A 20,475-nucleotide genomic window follows, 5' to 3' on the forward strand; every position below is an offset into this window, starting at 1 on the left:
ACTTTCTGGGTTTAGTTTCTTAGGTGACATTTCAATAAATTGATGTTTCTCTTCTTTCTCTAATACTACATTGACACAAAATCTTTATATTTGTTCTTTTTTGTTTTTTGTTTTTAACTCCAGTCGTGGATTTCAAGCTCTTCCTTGTGTTTGTGGCAGGTGTTGTCCTCTTCTTTTATGCAAAAACTCTGAGTCAGTAAGTACTAATTTTTGCTTTCTTAGGTTTTGTGAATCAAAAAAGTATAGGGTGTTTTTGACCCTATAACTAAGTATTTCTGCATTAGTGTGCTTTTATAGTTCTTGTTTGCAACTTCTTGCTTTAGGTTTTGTAAACAATAGGTCTGAAGGTAGTGTTTGCAAGGCATTTAAAAACAGGAACAGATATTTGTATAATATGATATGTATTACAAAGTGCTTTCACATTCATTCTTTTATTTTCTATAGTAACATTTTTTATTTGATTTGATCTTCATGACAATTATGTGAGCTCTGTATATTGATGAGAAAATCAATATCCATCATCACACAACTAGTTCTTTGTTTTGGCCAAGATTTATACTCAGGTTTCTTTATGCCGTGTGCCTTGCTCTCTCAAATACATTAGAGATTCCTTCTAGTTTTGTGGCTCTGACACAGAAGGTTTAATTTAACCAATATCTGACTCTTGGATAAACATTATTCTGATACTTTGTATCTTACCATTTCTCTCATGAAACAGAGAATCTCTTTCCTAATAATACTTTACTTCTTTCCTTGCTCATGCTAGTTAGGACCAAACATTTGTTAATTATTCCTAAAATTGTTCATTTTTAGCTTTTCCTTATAGTATAATCAAGTGTGTTTAATGTCATTGTGGTCTTTAGAAACTATACGATACAAGCATAGCATGAAGAGTAAAGCTTGCAGAGGAACTAAGCTAAAATCCTTAATCCTCCACTTAGTAGATACTGTCTTTGAGAAGGTGTTTTAACTTCTTTGTGCTTTGGTTTCGCCCTCTGTAAAATTAAAACCGGGATAGCTGTCTCACAGGGTGGCTGTTCATGCATATAATGATCTCAGCTGAGGACCTTCAACATAAAAGGTGCTCGATGATTATTTGCTGAATCAGACTCAGTATAGATGGTAACTCAGACCTTCTGTTTGGAGTTAGCAGCATGCTATTTACCAAAAATTTCAAGTACTGATTTAACTTTTTTTAAATTTTGTATTAGAGTAGTATCGGTTTATAGAAAAACCATAGCATAAAAAACAGAGTTCCCATAAACTATAATTAACACCTTGCGTTAGTGTAGTACATTTGTTACAATTCATGAAATAACATTTTTGTAATTGAACTATTAACTGTAGTCTGTGGTTTACTTTAGGGTTCACTGTGTTATGCAGTCCTATGTTTTTGTTTTTGTTTTTTTATTTTTACTTTTTACTCTAAAAACATATATACAACCAAAAATGTCCCCTTTTAACCACATTCAAACATGTAATTCAGTGCTGTTAACTATGTTCACAAAGTTGTGCTACTGTCACCAACATCCATTACCAAAACTTTTCCATCATTCCAAACAGAAATTTTGTACAATTTAAGCATTAACTCTCCATTCTCTAACCCCACCTCTGCCCCTGTTAATCTTTATTCTCATTTCTGACTATGAATTTACTTATTCTAATCATTTCATATCTGTGAGATCATGCAATATTTGTCCTTTTGTGTCTGGCTTATTTCATTCAGTATGATGTCCTTCAAGGTTCATCCGTATTGTTGCATATATCAGAATTTCATCCCTTTTTAAGGCTAAATAATAGTTCACCCTGTGTGTATACCACATTTTATCCATTCGTTGGTTGGTGGAGACTTGGGTTGTTCTATCTTTGGGCAATTGTGAATCATGTGAATATGAACATTGGTATACAAATATCTGTTTAGAGTAACTGCTTTCAATATGTGGGGGTATATGCCTAGAAGTGGGACTGCCTGGTTTTATGGTAATTCTATACTTAACTTTCTGAAAGACTGTCAAACTGTCCTCCACAGTGGCTGTACCATATTATGTATCCACCAGCAAAGACTGAATGTTCTTATTTTTCCACATCCTCTCCAAAACTTGTAATTTTCTGTTTTGTTTTGTTTTAATAGCAGCCATTCTAGTGGGTGTGAAATGTTAACTCATTGTGGTTTGATCTGTAGTTCTCTAATGGCTGATGACGTTGAACTCATCCTTTAATGTGTGTATTATTAGTCAGCCAAGGGGGTGCTGATGCAAAAAAGTACAAAAGCCAAGAGGCTTTTATGAAGGGTATTTATTTGGGGTAGAAGCTTACAGGTATACAGCCCTAAAGAGTCCAACTCAAGGTACCATAAGAAGTACTTACTCACCCAAAGTCTGTTGACACATGTTGGCACAAGATGGCAGGCAATGTCTATGAGAGTTCAGCCTTTCTTCTTCTTTTTAAGGCTTCATGGTCTCAACTTCTTCTATTCTTAGCTGTAGGCTGGCATGAGGTTCATCTCTCTTCCCAGGGCTTGTTTCTTTCTGGGCTCAGCTGCTCTGTTCTCTTCACAAAGTCAGCTGTAGATTATCAGGCTCATCTCTTTTCCTGGGGCCTCTGCTGTGTCTCTGAGCTGTCTCTCTTCCTCTGTGTTCTTCTCTGTGTATCTACTTCCATGTGAGAGTCTTTTATGAGCCCACCAAGGGTTCTGGGACTCAGTGCTGAGTTACACTCTAATTATGTGGTTAAATCAAAGCCCTAATCTTAATGTAATTTAAATCAGATATCTCAGCTGAATCTAATACAGTCAAAGGGTTATCATGCTCAGAGGTTCAGACCAGTTTTATAAACATAATCTCTCTTTCTAGAATTCATAAATAATCTCAGACTGCCACACTGTGCTTTCTGGCCATTTGTATATCTTTTTTGGAGAAAGGTCTATTCAAGTCTTTTACCCTTTTTAAATTTGGGTTGTTGAGTTGTAGGATTTCTTTTTATATTCTGTATTTTAAACCCTTATTGGATATGTGGTTTCCAAATATTTTCTCCTGTTGCATAAGTTGTTTTACTTTCATGATAAAGTCTTTGCACAAAAGTTTTTAATTTTGATGAGGTCCCGTTAATCTATATTTTTCTTTTGTAGCTTGTGCTTTGGGTATAAAGTCTAAGAAACCATTATCTAACACAAGCTCCTGAAAATGCTTCTCAGTGTTTTCTTTTATAGTTGTGGTTCCTATTTGGTCCACTTTGAGTTGATTTTTGTTTATGGTGTGAGATACGGGGCTACCTTCATTCTTTTGCATGTGGGCATCCAGTTTTCTCAGTACATTGGTTGAAGAGACTCTTCTTTCCCAATTGAGTGGGCTTGCTAACCTTGCCAAAAAGCAGTTGGCCATAAATGTGAGGGTTGATTTCTGAACTCTCAGATAGATTCCTTTGGTCTATATGTTTCTCCTTGTGCCAGTACCATGGCATTTTGATTACTATGGCTTTGTAATAAGTTTTAAGATGGGGAAATGTGAGTTCTCCAGTTTCATTCTTTTTTTCAAAATGGCTTTAGCTGTTTAGAGCCCCTTAAGCCCCATAAAAATATGATGATTGGCTTTTCCATTTCTGAAAAGTAGGCCATTGAAGTTTTGACTGAGATTGCCTTGAATCTATAAAATCACTTTGTGTAGAATCAGCATCTTAACAATATTTAATATTCCAAACCATGAACATGGAATGTTCTACCGTTTATTCAAGTTTTCTTTCATTTCTTTTAGAATTATTTTTGCAGTTTTCTGTGTACAAGTCCTTTACAATTTTAGTTAAATATATTCCTAGGTATTTGATTTTTTTTTTAGTTGCTATTGTAAATGTAATTTTTTTCTAAATTTGTTTTCAGATTGTTCATTACTAGTATATAGAAACATGACTCATTTCTGTATGTTGATCTTCTACCCCACCACTTTGATGAATTCATTTATTGGAGTAGTTTTGTTGTGGATTTTTTCAGGATTTTCTGTATATAGGATTATGTCATCTGTAAATACAGAAAGTTTCACTTTTTCCTTTCCAATTTGGATGGCGTTTATTTATTTTTCTTGTTTAGTTGCTCTGGGTAGAATTTCCAGAACAATGTTGAATAGCATTGTTACCAGTGGTCATCTTGTCTTGTTCCTGATCTTAGAAGAAATGCTTTCAATCTTTCACCATTGGTTATGATGTTATATGTGAGTTTTTCATATGTGCTTTTTATTGTGTTGAGGAAGTTTCCTTCTATTCTAGTTTTCTAAGTGTTTTTACCAAGAAGCAGTGCTGGGTTTAGTCAGATGGCTTTTCTGCATCAATTAAGATGATGATGTGGTCAGTTTTTTTGGTGTCATTTAGTTTTTGTTTATCTTGTAAATATATAGGTAGATTTGTAGGTAATTACTACACCGTTTAGTGCTAATCATGTATTCAAGAACAAAATTAACATATATGAGAAAAAGGATATTACAGACCTTTTAAGAATCATAAGGAATTTCTTACTACCTATTAATAAGAATTTTGAAAAAAAAAAATAAGAATTTTGGCAATAAGGTACTATGACAATATGAACAAACAACTTCATATTAACTATGGCCATTTTATGCACTTGGCCCAAAGCCATGAATTCTTGAATTAAAATATATTCAGTTATTGTTTTTCCTTTGCATCTCCAGAATCTTGCTTCCCTAATACCAAAAGTTATCAGTTTGGTTAATGCACTGGGTTCCAGTGTAGTCCAAGTAAATTTCATTAAAGAATAAAGGCATGAGAAATCAGCATCAACATAGTTTCAGGTTTATATATAACCAAGATTATGAAAGCTTCAAAAATCATAGAAAACACATTTTGGAGTCTATTTGCATATAAATTCCATTATAAAGGGGAAATTTTTTCTTCTCTGCTCTTTCTCTAGTGCCTAGAACAATACCTGGCACATAGTAGGTACCTATAGCTGTGAATAATGAGGCAAAAGATGCATAATATCTTTAATACTTAACAAGGGGAAAAGAATGTTTAAGTTACAATATGCAGAGAACATAAGGTTGTAAAATATTGTTGCTTGAAAAACGGAGTCAGTAGAGGTTGACAATGCAAATGTTACTTCAGAATATTTCCCTTGCTTCCTGGATTTGTTGGGTTCCTGTGTATCAGCAAGTCTCCACTAGCACGTCTCAGGTTTCATGGTCCTTTTCAGATATGTTGATGGATTATTTGTATATATTGCTTGGAAAAGTCCATCTGATATTTTCAAATAACAAAACAAATGCAATTTAAAACTGTAGCTGATGTGCTCCTCTTTCACATATTACTCTTTGAAATATTTTTAACTCAAATGCTTAAAAAATTTAACAATAAAGTAAAATTAGTGCTTTAACCAAACAGTGAGATACCAAAGAATCCTCCATCACAAGTTATTGAGTAAAATCTCATGACATTTGCAATATATCCAGAATTAAAGATTAAAAAATAAAAAGAATTTAGAATTTAATACAAACTTTGGACTGCTGACTATTAGCGTTTGAAAGACTTAGTTATTTGTAGCATACACGTAGAGTAGTACAAAATGCATCAAGGTGTATATGATAAATATACTTTGAATCCAGTGACTATCTCAAAAACAAAGAGGGAAAACTTACCATTTCTCAAAAGCAATCTAAAATGACTCAGCGAGGTTCACAATTTAGCAAAACCAATTGATACTCTATTTCCACAGATTACAAAAAGATTTCAGAAGCAGATTAAACATACAATTATTTTTCAAAATAGAAATTCTGTTTATGACTTTACAAAACTTTACAAAATATAACAGTGTATTTGTAAATTCAAGGTAGTTTCACACTGAAATAGACAATACTTCTACAGATATGAAACTAAAACAATTATCTACCTTTACCATTCTTATACATTATTTCTTCCAAATCTTCAAGCATAAGTATATCCTGTGTTATATCATAGGATTTTTTAAAAGAGATTGCTTATTTTCAAGGGTTTTACAAGAAGATTTTTCATTCTAGAAATGTTAAAGTAGGTTACTTTTATCTAAAAATGTCTTACTAAAATTAGAAGCTAATGCAGTATGACATTTCATAATTACTTGATAAATTGCAAACCCAATTCCTAAGAATAACAACTTATTACTAATTTAAAATGCATATATTTGACATTTATAATTTGGTACCTATAAAATGTAAAAAATATAAACTCAACTATTTTATAGAAAAATGTTTATTCATACAGAATGAAGATATCTCTCAATTTAGTAATTTATAGCTGTCAGCTAAGTATTTCTTGATTATACACATTCATAAATACTCACTTTTTCACCACAAACAGCATCAGCATATTTTTTAAACAAACCGGAATATGAAAAGATAGGGGCTTAGTTCATGTAACAGTGCTATTATCATACAGCACCATGAAGGTATTCAGTGTATGAAAATGCTAAACAAAGTATTTCCATGTCATGTATTTTTGATACTGTTGTCTTAACCATTAGATAGGATGGTTAGGAAAAAAGCTAATATTATTAATTAACCACATTATACTCCTTTTTTAATCATTCTTTGCTTTTAGTTTTTCCATATAACAGAAACAAATACAATACTGTAGTACATGATATGTTAAAGATAAACATCTTATCCCAATCTTCCAAGAAAGTAATCTAGAAATAAACAATAAGAAACCAAAAATTCATCTGATTTATTTGCAGTAGTCTATCTTCATCTTTTAATGTGCTGTTGGGTTCGGTTTGCTAGTATTTTGTTGAGGACTTTTAAATCTATATTCATAAGAGATATTGATCTGCAATTTTCTTTCCTTGTGACATCTATTTGGCTTTGGTGTGAGGGTGATGTTAGCCTCATAGATGGAGTTAGGGATTGTTTCCTAACTCTTCAGTTTTTTGGAAGAGTTTGAGTAAGATCGGTGTTAGTTCTTGGAATGTTTGGAAGAATTTACGAGTGACACCATCTGGTCTTGGGCTTTCTTTTTCGGGAGGTTTTTGATTACTGATTTACTTTCTTGTTAATAGTCTGTTGTGATCTTCTATTATTTATTGAGTCAGCATAGGTAGTTTTCGTGTTTCTAGAAATTTGTCCATTTCATCTAAGTTATCTGATTTGTTGGGGTATAGTTGTCTAGAGTAGTCTTAAAATCCTTTTTATTCTGTGGGATTGGCAGTAATGTGCCTACAATACATTTCTGATTTTAATTATTTGTGTCCCGCATCACCACCTTTTCTCTTCCTTTGTCCATCTAGCTAAAGGTTTGTCAATTTTCTTGATCTTTTCAGGGTATCAACTTTTGGTTTTGTTGATTTTCTTTATTGTTATTTTATTCTCTCTTTCATTTATCTCCACTTTAATCTTTATTTTTTTACTTCCTTTTGCTGGGTTTGGGTTTAGTTTGTTCTTTTTCTAGATCCTCCAGTTTTGAGGTTAGGTATCCTTGAGCTTTTTCTTCTTTTGTAATGTAAGCATTTAGAGTTACACATTTCTTTCAGACTGCCTTTGCTGTATCCATAGGTTTAGGTATGTTGCGTTTTCGTTTTCCTTTGCCTCAATTTCCCTGATTTCCCTTGTGATTTCTTCTTTGACCCTTTGGCTATTTTAAAGTAAATTATTTAGTTTCATATATTTGCAAATTTTCCATTTTTCCCTCTGTTACTGTTTTCTAGCTTCATTGCCTTGTGGTCAGAGAAGATGCATTTCAATAGTTTTTGAATTAATTGAGACTTGTTTTGTGACCTAACATATGGTTTATCCTGGAAAATGATCCACATACACTTAGAAGAATGTGTATTCTGTTGATGTTGAGTGAAGTGTTTATATGTCTGTTAGGTCTAGCTGGTTTAGTGTGTTGTTCAAGTCTTCTATTTCCTTATTGATCTTCTGTCTAGATTTTCTATCTATTATTGAAAGTGATGTTTTGAATATTCATAGCATATACATACACTGCTTCCATACTCTTCTGTGCCCCCATCTTTTTTTGTACTTGTTGCAAATTATTTCTTTGTACATTGTATTTACAAAACCATTAATTTATCATTAAATGTTTATGCATTTGCATTTTAACACATATAAGAAGAAGGAAGTGGAGTTACATAACAAAAAAAATACGATAGTACCAGTGTCCTTTCCTTTATCTAGTCTGAAGAATTCCTTTAGCATTGCTTGTAGGGCAGGTCTAGTGGTGTTGAACACTCTTAGCTTTTGTTTATTTGGGAATGTCTTAATCTCACCCTCATTTTTAAAAGAAAGTCTTGCTGGATATAAAATTCTTGGTTGGCAATTGTTTGGTTTTTTTTTTTCAGCTCTTTAAATATTTACTTCTGTGACCTTCTTGCCTCCATGATTTCTAATGAGAAATTGGCACTTAATCTTATTGGGATTTCCTTCTACATGACTCATTGCTTTTCTCTTACAGCTTTCAGAACTTTCTCCTTGTCTTTGGTATTGGACAATTTGATTACTATGTTGCTGGGTATGTTTCTTTTTGAGTTTACCTGTTTGGAGGTTGTTGGGCTTCTTGAATGTGCATATTAATGTCTTTCATTAAATTTGGGAAGTTTTCTGCCATTATTTCTTTGAATATTCCTTCTGCCCCTTTTTCTCTTTTCCTTCTGGGACCCCTATAATGCCAATAGTGGTAACCTTCATTGTGTCCCACATGTCTCTTAGGCTTTGTTAGTTCTTTTTTTTTTTTCCCTTATGCTCCTCAGCATAAATAACTTCAGTTATCTTGTTTTTGAGATCACTGTTTATTTCTTCTGCTACTTCCAATCTATAGTCAGAACCATCTAGGGAATTTTTCACTTCAGTTACTATGTTTTTCAACTTAGTATTTCTGTTTGGTTCCTATTGAGAATCCCAAAACATTTCCATTCATTGTTTTCCTCATATCCTTTGGTTCTTTCTCTGTGTTTTCCTATAAAGGAAATGCTCCGTGAGCATACTGAGGATCCGGATCTTTTTTTTTTCTTTTCAGTCTAGTAAACCCAAAGTCTGGTCCTCTTGGTTGATGCTTTCTAGATTTTTATCTTCTTCTTTAGATAAACCATCATTTCCTGTTTTTTTTTTTTTTCCTTATAATCTTTTGTTGCACACTGTGCATTTTATTATTTTCAAGTGTTAACTCTGGGATTTAATCCCCAAGCTTTCTGTTCCCTAAATTTGCATTCAGCTAGTGATATTACAGAGATTTTCTGGAATGCCAGGAGTGAATCGAAACAAACAAACCAAAGCAAAAAGCACCTCTCACTGTCTTTGCAAATTGGCTGTGCTTTGGCTGATGGTCTCCTTTGAAGTTTAGTCCTATCAAGATCAGCCCACGGCAAATGGAAGGTATAGCTTTTTCTCTGTGTTATCCTTTTCTCCCTGGAGCTGGAGCCATGAAGCCTTAGGAGCTTCTTTTCCTGGGCTTGTGCTTGTAGAGACCTTAGGAATTCCCATATTACAGTTTATAGTTGTTTGAGTGATTTCTCTATTCCCTTTGTAATAGAACTTCTCTCCCTCTGACTTAATGCAGGTAGTCCCTTGTCCCAGGCATGTCAACTTAATTGTTTCTCTTTCCTAGCTGTCTGCAAGCCCCTTTTCTTCCCTCAATACAAACTCTGGGAGGGCTAGCTGCATATGTTCCCCAGCTCAGTCTCTCAGACTTCCACGGGGAGATTGGCACTACACCCCCTATGTACAGAGGGGCCACTCTGCTCCCTCTGGGGCAGAGCCAGGGATTTGCAATGGGAACTCCAACTGACTCAACTCCAGGTTGCGAAGGGTATGGGGGAGGGGCCAGCCAGAGCTTCAGGAGCTGCTTTGGCTTTTGAAGCGTTGTTTTCTTGATTTTGCCCTTTCCCAGTTAATGTAGCAACTGTTTTCCATCCTTTGGAGGAATGTTTCTGTCTTAAGATTCCTCTGCTGCCTTTGCCGTAGGGGTTTGGAACAATGACCATCCGCAGAGCTGGGCCCCTAGAGATCCAGAGCTGGGCCCCCTGAGATCCTAAGCAAAGATGAAAAGTGGAGATATATGATCAGACCACACCCCTGTAGGTCTTTATGTCCCACCCTGGCTCAAGCTCCTGTCCCCACTCCTGCCAGCCATCAGGAAAGTAAAACATACCAGTATTTATCACAGTTTACCAGCCTCTTCCTCCCACTACTCCCTGAATGCTGCACAGTGTTCCACTAAACTCTGGAGTTTCAAACAGTTACTGCAAGTTCAATATTTGTTTTGGTGGAGGAACTGATTCCTGGAGTTTCCTATTTTGCCATCTTCCCACAGTCCTCTCCTGATTTCATTTTTTAAGAGTATGGGATGTAATTAGAGCTGCTATCTGAGTTTTCCTTTCTTTAATATCCTTTATGGCTACTGCTGTCAGGTTAACATGTTTTTAATACTTAAAGTGTTACATGGCATTTACATAGTTTTATCTGCTTGTCTTGACAGAAGCTCTATTTTCTATTACTCTTCGGGGACTGTGCTAGGTATTCTGATGACATTAGTCTTTGTCCTGCTGTTGGTGAAAAATCACATTCCAAAGGTAGGCATATTATGTGCAAATGAATAATAAATGGAAATTGTGATAGCATAGACATGAAAAATTGATGAAAATTGATTGTTACAGTTCATATTCCAACTTCACTGTATCAACTGGCTTTAAAATGTATCATTTTCTAGGGACTTTGTTTTATGTATTTACATAGATGCTCTATATGTAGGCTTAACCAAGTTTAAGTTTTGGTGATCTTTTTTTTTTTTTTTTTTGAGACCCTTTTATTTTCTAGATAATAAACTTTTGCTTAAGAGTGACATGGTCTGATTCTGTCCTGAGTGAAAACTTCTCCTATCTTGATAGTTTAGGAATTGCATGACACTGACCCATCACGGCCTTAGTTGAGATTAAATGAATAATAATTCATGATGATAATGTTGCTGTTACTCTGATTAAGGCTTATATTATTTTGAGATAAATTTATTCTTTAGAGCAGTGCTGCTCCAACTTTACTGTGTATGCAAGTTGCCTGGGAATCTTGTTAAAGTGCAGTTTCTGATTGAGCAGATCTGGGGTGGGGTTGAGATGCTTCATTTCCAACAAGCTGCCACACGATGCCGCTCCTGCTCGTCTGTGGAACACAGCTGGAGTAGTGAGATCCTAGAGAATATCTGAATTGAGTTAATCAATTCAGTTTGATGTAGAAGTTTCTAATGCAAAGGGTTTATTTATTTCTATTTTTATGAAAATAAATGCACCAAAAAATGTCATTAATTTTCTTCTATACACAGTATAGCACGTTTTGGGCTCTAATGATTGGTTGTTGGTTTGCTTCAGTTTACATTGTGTGCCAATTGATGGAAGATCTGAAGTGGCTGTGGTATGAAAACAGAATCTATATACTGGGTAGGTAAATTTTTTTAAAAAGTTATCTTATTGTTAAAGCTGAAAAGTACAACTAGAGGAGTTCTTTTGATATATATTTCTCTCCAGCTTCCAAATTTCCATTTTGAACTCAAGAGAAAATGCTTTTAAAAATAATACTTTATTTTATTCTCATAGTTGATTTCAGTTTATGTAGATCTCAGGTTAGATTATTTCCCCATTTCATTACTTTTCTATACTAATGATCAAAAGACCAAAAAATTATTTGTCCCTTTTGACTACATATACTCCTGAATTATGGTTAAACTCTAACCACATCTAACTTCTAATGTAAAAATTCTTTAAGTATTCAGTATGAAAGGTGAGAAATCCTAAATATAAATGACAAATGAGAATTAAATTGTTCAGAAACAGAAACTTTTAAGAGACCACTCACTTTTCTTGTTTCATTTTATAAAAGCAAGATATCTTTTTGGTTGTTTGTTTAACTAGGAAGTAATAGAGAAAGGGAGAATTGATTTTCTTTTAACACTTAGCACCAAACTGCACACAATAAGCTCTACCCAAAGCAAAAGCAATTACATTTTTGTTTTACTTGAAGATTTTATATTTTTACTTATTTTTCATGCTAAAGTATTTTTAATTAGAGATATCATGGTATTCTCCCCTAAATACTTCTCTCTGCATCTCTAAAGAACAAGAGAATTTTCCTATATAGTTTTTAAAAACTAAAATCTAACAATAATTTCTTAAAATAATCTATTACCTAGGCCATGTTCAAATTTCCCAAGAAAGGGAAACTCAAAAATGGTTTACTGGATATGGCCCATACATCTCTTTCAATCTATAATTGTTCCTTTTTTCTTTATAGCGATATGCTGAGGATATTCTCCACAGCATAGTTGGTCTGTAGAATGCCCCACTTTCTGGAATTCTCTGATTACTCCTTTGTAGTGTAATTTAACTTGTTCCTCCTTCCCTTATATTTCCTGTAAATGGATATTAGATTTTGGGTTTTGCTTAGATACAAATTGAACACTTCTGGTGGAATACATAAGAGGTGGTGTGTGACGTTTTGTACTTTATGAAGGATCACAGTAGGAGACACAGAATATTAGTGACCCTGAGATATGGAGTACTTCATTAGGAGTGACACTCTGATCCCTCCACTGTAAAACCGCATTTTTCTTTGTAACTAGAAACTAAAAATAGTAAGGTTGTAGCTGACAGTGACATACACTGAGGCTTATTCTTGGCCAAAGCAGTCACAATAACATTTGCTCATAGAAGACACTGGACTGAAAACTGGATATACTTATATATCATAATAATGTATTATTATGTATCCTAAATTATTAGCGGTCAACCCATTAACTCATATGGTAAGAATAACTAGCTCTCTGTCCATTTTTCAATGTTATTTCATTGGAAAAAGAAGCAAAAATTAAGGTTTTCTGATATGTTAGGTCAAGGCTCTGCCAAATTTTCACATGATTTTTAAGTACAAATTTACATTATTTTATGTTCCTCTTCTTATTTCTAGGCTATGTCTTAACAGTTGGCTTTTTCAGCTTTGCTGTTTGTTACAAACATGGACCCCTTGTTGACAAAAGGAGCACAGATCTTCTGACATGGACACTGCGGTTCCTGTCCCTGGTCCTGATCTATTCTGGTGTCAACATGCCTCAGTTTGCATATGCAGTCATGATCCTCATCATGTCCTCCAGAAGGCTGTGCTACCCACTGAAGGCATTCTATTACATGAGCTGGTGCGTATCTTTTCTTCCTTTGTAAATGAACATTTTGGGCTCTGGTTTTTTTTTATTGCTTTGGAAACCTTTTTGGAGCCATCATAATCTCCTGAGTACATTTTATCTGGAGATTTCACTATGAGAGAGGGGGAGGAGAGAGAATGTCAGGCATCTGATCCCATCTCCATTTCTAGACTTCATTAATCTTTCAGAGATACATTACCAGTTCCAGGTACTTACATACACTCAGAATTTACTAAGATCAGTGGCAAAATTACTTGGGCTCTGGATTGCCTAAAATTTCTACTTTCATTCTGCATTTCCTTCATTAAGAGCCAAAACTGCTTTAGTGATATTGATTGTGTTTATGAGATAAGAGTTAGGAGACAGAAATGAGTCATAAATGATTGAAAGGTATTATTTATATTTAGAACTCTCTTTTTTTTAGGTTTTTAGTTAAGGCTTAAGCTCTGTCAAACTTTTGTCACCGTCATTGAGTTTGAGCGCCTGTTTTGGTGTCAGATGCGCAGATGAAGGATAGTCCATGCCCTTGAAATACCCTTGTTGAGACATAGGCATATGTTTCTTTATCTTTTAAGTATTAAAATAGAGGGTTTCCAAGGAGCTAAGGGTGTATAGAGAAAGTTCAGTAAAGTGTTCCTAGAAGAGTTACTACAGGATTGAATCTTAAAGGATGAATCAAAATAGCCAGATGAGTAAATGTGGGAAGGGCGTTCCCAACAGGGCACACCCAGTTTGGTATCGTCATGAGGCAGGCAGTGCTGCTGATGCAGCTAGTGAGGGGAGCACGGGCCAGACTGTGGAGGCTTCGCAAGCCATGCTAAGTAATTTAGTCTGATCCTGTACGCAGTGGAGGTTAAGTATTATGCATTTGAGTTAGCTCTCTCTGCTACCTCGAGAAGAGTTCTAAATTCAAATACTTAGGGCCCAGGTAGGTATTGTAATGAGTGATGCTGACCATGAGGATGATGGGAAATTCTACAGTGTAGCATCATCTGAAAGGAAGCGGTTCTCATGCAGCTTGAGCAGATTGTTACCATGTAGGAATATGGGCCCTGTGTTGCCAAATCTGGTTTTCTAGAAAAGCCAGAAATGTGGATTAGAATGTGAATTCTTATGATTTTTAAATGCTGGCAACCAATCTAATTGAATATAATAATACATTCATTAAGCAAAAATCAAACCAGATAGCACAAACACTCACCAGCCGGCAGGATGTAGCATGTCTGTCTTCCGGCACTGAAGATGGCTTGGAGGGGAGGGCCTGTAGCTGGAGACCAGTCGTCAGGCATTGTAGTTGTCCAGGCAAGAGATGAGGGCCTGGAGGACAGCAGTGGGACTAAGGGCTGGAAGAGGGAGTTAGGACGTCTTTAAGAGGTGAAATGGACTGGCTATGAGGAAGCAGGCTATGTGGTAACTGGAAGGTTATTGATCTGGTGACTGTGTATGTGGGAGTGTCACAGGGTTAAAAATACACCAGTAACAGAACAGACCCCTGTCCAGAGGATGTTGGAAGAGGCTGAAGTGCCTCTGGAGGATGGGGCTGGCGGGGTTGATGCTTACTGCTTTTCCCCTTGCCCTGTCCACCAGAGGCTGGCAGTAATTGGGATGACCTAGAGTTTCCTACTCCAGAAAGACGCTGGCCATTTTGCATCCTACAGCTTCTGGCCCATTGCCAAGCTTGTGGCCTGCAGAACCTAGGGTGGATTCCTTCCTCCTTCCATTTAACTGCCTAACCGCCCCGCCAAGAGCCAAATGTGTTCTGTCACCTGCACGATGATCCTTTTATGCTTTGTATTCCGTTAACATTCAAGTAATTATCAAAATGTACCTTGATTTGCTCAGCTTTTCCTTTTGCTCCTGAAGAATTAAATGAAAAATTAGGGGATAAAACAAGGACCTGGAGGTTAAGTAGTAAACCAGAGAAATAATGTCCTGATTTTGTATAGTCCTTTCTAGTTTTCATATATTTTAATAATAATGGTAGCTACTGTTTTGATTATACTTATTGAGCACTCGCTATAGGCTGCTCACTGTGCTAAGCCTTTTACACACAATATCTCATTTGATCTCTACAGCAACACTATGGGGTAGATATTATTGCTTTCATTTTTTTCAGATGAGCAAAGTGCAGCTCAGAACTTTTAAGGAATTGTCCAATTTCAGACAATAAACCTCAAATCTAGGACTTTGCCCTAGGCTTCTGGCTCAGAGGCCAGGGATTTTCCTTTCTAGGGAAATCATGGCTGGGCATTCAGAAAAGGAGAAGAAAGAAATGTCAGCAATTCCCAAATACAGCTTATCAATCACCAGACAAGTTTTAAAAGATAAAATACAGATTTTTCAGGTCCCAACCCTCAAGAAAAAAAATATATATATATTTTTAATTACTAGTATTAGGATACTTATTCAGCTTTGGGAACTCTGGTTCAATTAAATTTAAAATCATCCAGAAACATTTTTTAAAAACTCATTGGTAAATATAAATTTTTAAACCTTATCATCATTACTGTTTTTATGAGATTTAGGACTTTCCTGGTTATAAAAGCAATATTCCAATTAGCCCCTCAGCATGTGGCAAGGGAAGAATTATAAATTATTGTACATACAAAACACTTGTGCAATATGTCTTCCCTCTCTCTGGAATTAGTCAACATCACCACCACTAGGTGGAGGCGATATCTCACAAATCCTCCCAGCTTTTCAATACAGGGAGAAAGTGATGTGTGATTCTACTGGGTCTCCAAAAAAGGACATCTCAAAGGCTTGCTTCTTTTAATGTCCTGGGAAATCAGTAAGCCAAGCATGAAGAAGCCAGACTTTAATTTTGTGATTAGAAATTATCATGGAAAAATACAATTAACATCTCTATTATTAATTGATTCTCAAATGCATTAGGACATCATTTAGGATAGTCTAAGAGGAGAAAGCATGTATTATCAGACCCAAACAATACATTCTGTTTACATCATTCATAATAACAACAGTAAAAAAAGTACAGATTTTATATAAAGAAATGCATTGTTATAAATATTAAGGATTGAATTGAGCAACCAGATATAACAAGGATTCTAGCAACCCAGTGCCACATGTTTCAGGAAAGTGAAGAAGTGGTTTACATCAGAAAAGCCTGTGGTTAAATATCTTACTGAAGAAGAATACGGGGAACAAGCTGAGGCTGAAACGGCCAGTGCTCTGGAAGGACTGCGCCAAGCTTGCCGCAGAGCCGACTTCCCGTCTTGGCTAGCTGTCTCCAGACTCCAGGCTCCTAAAAAGTAAGTGAGCATTTAATTGTTCATAAGCCCTTCTCAGTTGCTTGGACCATAGTGAAAATGATATGGTAGTTTGGTACAGATTTGAGATTAGAAAAAGGTGACTCTTCTGGACAACAGAGTATGTGGACATTGTCAGCAGTTCCCTTTTTCTCTTTATTCCTCTGACTTGGACAGGAAAACTGATGTTAGATTAAATATTGATCTGATATCTTTCATAGGGAAAGTTATAAAGATAATAAATATATGAGGAGGAGAAAGGTGGCATGGGATAAGTTACTGGGTTCTTCTACTGGTGTGGAAAAAAATTTTAAGTTAACCAAGAAAGCCATGTTTGCCTAACATCTTCCTTTACTGCTTTCCCTTCTTCATAGCTTAATCCAAAGACAGTGCCCTCAAATTGAGGATTGAAGGAGAAAGTATTGACAGTTTAAAAAAAAAAAGCAAAAAACAAAACTAATAAAAAATAAAGACGCAAAGGAATTAGAAAACAGGAGTAAGTACATTTGGCTGCACTCAGTGCTTATAAGTCTGCCCACTTCTCTGCCCTTTTCTTGAATAGCTATTTCTAGAAGGATCACATTAGCCATTCTCACTTTTACACCCACTGTGTAAATGCCATCCTCTACTGATGCAGTCAAATTTAATTAAAGGGGATAAGTACTAAGGGAACATGTTATCTTCCAAATAAACCTTCCTGTGATAACATTAACTTTATTTAAAACAAAGAAAATATTATTAGATTTGCAGACTTTGTTCTTGGAGCAAGTCACTTGTCACCTGAGGAAATTAGTCTGCATGAAGAGCAATATGGCCTTGGAGGTGCCTTCTTGGAAGAACAGCTCTTTAATCTGAGGACTGCCTGACAGTGCTACTTGTGAGTTGACTTCATTCTGGACAAGGAAATGGGTAAGGGGCGAGGTACCCTATAAAAGTTGGCAGAATGAGGAAACAATGACACAAACATTTCCTATGGAGAAGAATCAAGTCATGCTGGAAAGGAAAATTAAAGTGTATTGAAGATAACATCATTCTTGGCAAGTTTTGCTTACTCCACTGTAGTTGGCCATCAGGATCCTGTGACAGAGCCATGCCCACTTTCCTTGATCATTAGGAACAAGGGAATTTTGTTAAATTCTTCAAGAGGCCAATCAGCATGAACAGGTGCCTTGTCAGCACTGGGGTATTTAATCCTGTTAATCCCCAGAACCTGTATCAAAAGACTGCGTTGCTCTTCCTACATTTCATCAAGGTAAGTGCTGGAAGAGACTTGGAGAGGTGCTGGACAAGTGTTTTCCAAAGTATAGTCTACAGGATGCTAATAGGTGCAAGTCAGTAAATGGACTCTGAGGTCAACTAAGTTTGATACAAAGTTAAACAAATGTATTTCAGGACTCCTGAGAGCGTTTAATAATGCTAACACACATTGTGAATCTCCTAGAGAAGGGATATTGTGTGCAGTAGTTTCGTTTAATTTCATCACAATACCCTTTTTCAAAAATTAATATTCCTTGGAGCACAAATGCTAATATATTTCCATTCTCTATTTTACTAATGGAGAAAGTGAGGTTTGGGGACGTTAAATAACTTGTCCAAGACCGCAAAGCAATTTAAAGGCAGTACTGGAACTACAACTCCAGCCCTGGCATGTTACGGCTTAGGTAGAAGTAGACATTTATGGCATGCCATGGGGCCACTTCCCTGGAGCTTGGGTCTCACAACAGTGGTGACTTTTCTGTTTTTATTTTTTAATGATGAGAAACTAGCTATTTGATAATTAATAAAGAGAAACATTTCTTAAGATCATTTTTTAAAGTTTTGATACGATTTTTACAGAAATATGTAAAGATTAGAAATTAGAAGTACTTTGGTTTTTTAAATGAAATTGAAGGTATTTAACCTCGTGACATTTTGAGTTAACAGGTTCGTTTATTTAAATGGTTTGAGTGTATACATTTGTAAGAATTTTCTATAGAACAAATTTGTGAGCTTATGGAGAATAAATCCTTCCTTCTTGATTCATGATGCTAAACTTCAGAACGAACTAACTTAGTGCTGTCACTATTGAAGAAAGGAGGGCAAAAGATGGGTCTGAGAAAAGAGAACATGGCAAAAAAATCTTGAGTTAAGCTGTTGCTAAACTGATTCCCTTTCATACTCAAACTCAGGCTTTTTCTGCTCTGATGGCGTCATAAAGAAGAGAGGCATTCCTGAGGAATCCCCTTTTACCAAAAGGGTTATGGGTTGTGGCATACAGAGAATTGAAGACTGTTGCTCTCCTGAGCCAAATTTAGTAAGAATTTTTCTCAATTATTGAATGTAAGAGAGAGCATGGCTATCAAAATTTGGAAGTTTCATAGACTGATTTTTCAAATGTTATTTCCTCTTCAAAGCAGAATGTTAGTACTTTGTCTCTTTTGGTCAGGAACCTTTTAATTTTAGGAGCTTTGCTCTCTTTTTTAAAAAAATGTGCTTAATTTAGTCTGGGCCTTTACATAGACTTTGATTTTTAAAAAGCCAAAGAAAGTTTCGTTTAGACTTAGGATGATGATGACTGTTTTATTTGTTCAAATAGAAGTAGAGCTCTAACATTTTTAATGTTTAATCTGATTTCTGTTGTTTTCTAAATATATTTATTGGTAATACAGTATAAAAGTATCAAATGTATCAGTGCTTGTGTTCACCAGGTTTTCCTCCCTAGAGGCAGTTTGTCTAGGATGAACTGCATGTGTGAATTCAGGAGAACAGGCTGTGGGAGTTCCCTTGGACGTTCAGTCCAAGACAGCATCTGGGCCTCACCTGTGCAGGAGGCACTCCTGATGGGAGGAAGCAGCTCCTAGTGGCCAGCAGCTGGGTGCTGTCTCAGTAAAAACAGCCGAAGAAAGAGAAAAAGAGCAGCAATCTTCCAGGGTCTTGTTTCTCCTGTTTTAGAGGAAATCGTGGATTGTCAGTTTTTGTTATGTGTGAACTATGAGAGTTAAACAATTAAAATCATCACTTGTTTGATTTGGGGTGTATGTGTATTTATATTGAGTTCATTTTATTTGGGGTATATTATAGGATGGGGATATAGATATGTGTATCTATAGATCATAGCTCTAATTCTCACCAAACCATGATAGCTCCTTTTTTAAAAAAAGATTTATTTCCAGTCCCCCAAATGCCCCCCTTGTTTGTGCTCTCTGTCTCCTTGCTCTGTCTGCTGGGAGGCACCGGGAACCAAACCCAGGGCCTCCCATGTGGGAGGGAGGCACCTAATCACTTGAGCCACCTCTACTCCATGATAGCTCTTGAAGAGATCCTTTTTTCCTCCTTCCCACTCCTCCCTTTTCTCTCTCACCCCCCTCCTCCCTTTCTCCCTCTTCTAAAAGCTTTTAAACTGAACTATAAAATGACTCTGCCCTTGAAAGTAGTTAAAAGTTGGCTTCATGCTTCATACCACCATAGGTGTGCAATTACCAAGCATAACAGAACCCTTTGTTATGTTATTGCTTACACTAGTGCCTCACAAAAGCTTACTGTTAGCAGGCTGGACTATTCGACACCAAAATGTGTGGGTGAGATTTAGTGTGGGTGGCCATTCTTAAACAATTCTGTCATTCAAATGTTATTTTAAAAGGTTTTAAAACACATTTTACTTACCACAAAAAGTGCTTTGTGCATTAATAGAGCTTGCCAGTAATAGTTGGGCTGAAGTACAGGGGAGTGTCCATCTGACATTTAAGGAATATATGAATTTATGACTTTTTTTTTTAATCTAGAAAATTAAACGATTTTAGATTTTAAGAGGTTTGGAATAGATGATGGGTTACATCAATATATCTAAATATGTGGCTAAATTAAGAACCTGAAGTTAAATCAAGAAAAGGAATAGAATCTTATATTATTCTGTATGGGACATTTCCTATACAGAATAATAGAGTTAGAGATGTACAGCTTCTAAAATCAGCTCTTTTTGGCCCTCTTAAAGAAGGATCCTATTATGCACAGATAACATAATAGATATGGAATTTTAAAGATGCCTACAGTAAGATAGAGAGGTATTTTTAGATGACCC

At 35.7% G+C, this 20,475-nt stretch overlaps 1 protein-coding gene across 1 annotated transcript in view; it reads left to right on the top strand.

Moving 5' to 3' along the window:
* The window catches only part of NEMP2 (nuclear envelope integral membrane protein 2), a 40,983-nt gene extending 21,559 nt beyond the window's left edge, over positions 1-19,424 (top strand). The window contains exons 4-9 of the mRNA XM_004452556.4: positions 124-196; positions 10,444-10,537; positions 11,281-11,395; positions 12,918-13,143; positions 16,245-16,421; positions 17,161-19,424. Of these exons, the coding sequence (XP_004452613.2) occupies positions 124-196; positions 10,444-10,537; positions 11,281-11,395; positions 12,918-13,143; positions 16,245-16,421; positions 17,161-17,284 (809 nt within the window). The 3' untranslated portion in view covers positions 17,285-19,424. The remainder of the gene's footprint in view (positions 1-123; positions 197-10,443; positions 10,538-11,280; positions 11,396-12,917; positions 13,144-16,244; positions 16,422-17,160) is intronic.
* The last annotated feature ends 1,051 nt before the right edge of the window (positions 19,425-20,475 follow it).

The sequence above is a fragment of the Dasypus novemcinctus genome, chromosome 7 (genome assembly GCF_030445035.2).
Source record: "Dasypus novemcinctus isolate mDasNov1 chromosome 7, mDasNov1.1.hap2, whole genome shotgun sequence".
Lineage (NCBI taxonomy): Eukaryota > Metazoa > Chordata > Mammalia > Cingulata > Dasypodidae > Dasypus > Dasypus novemcinctus.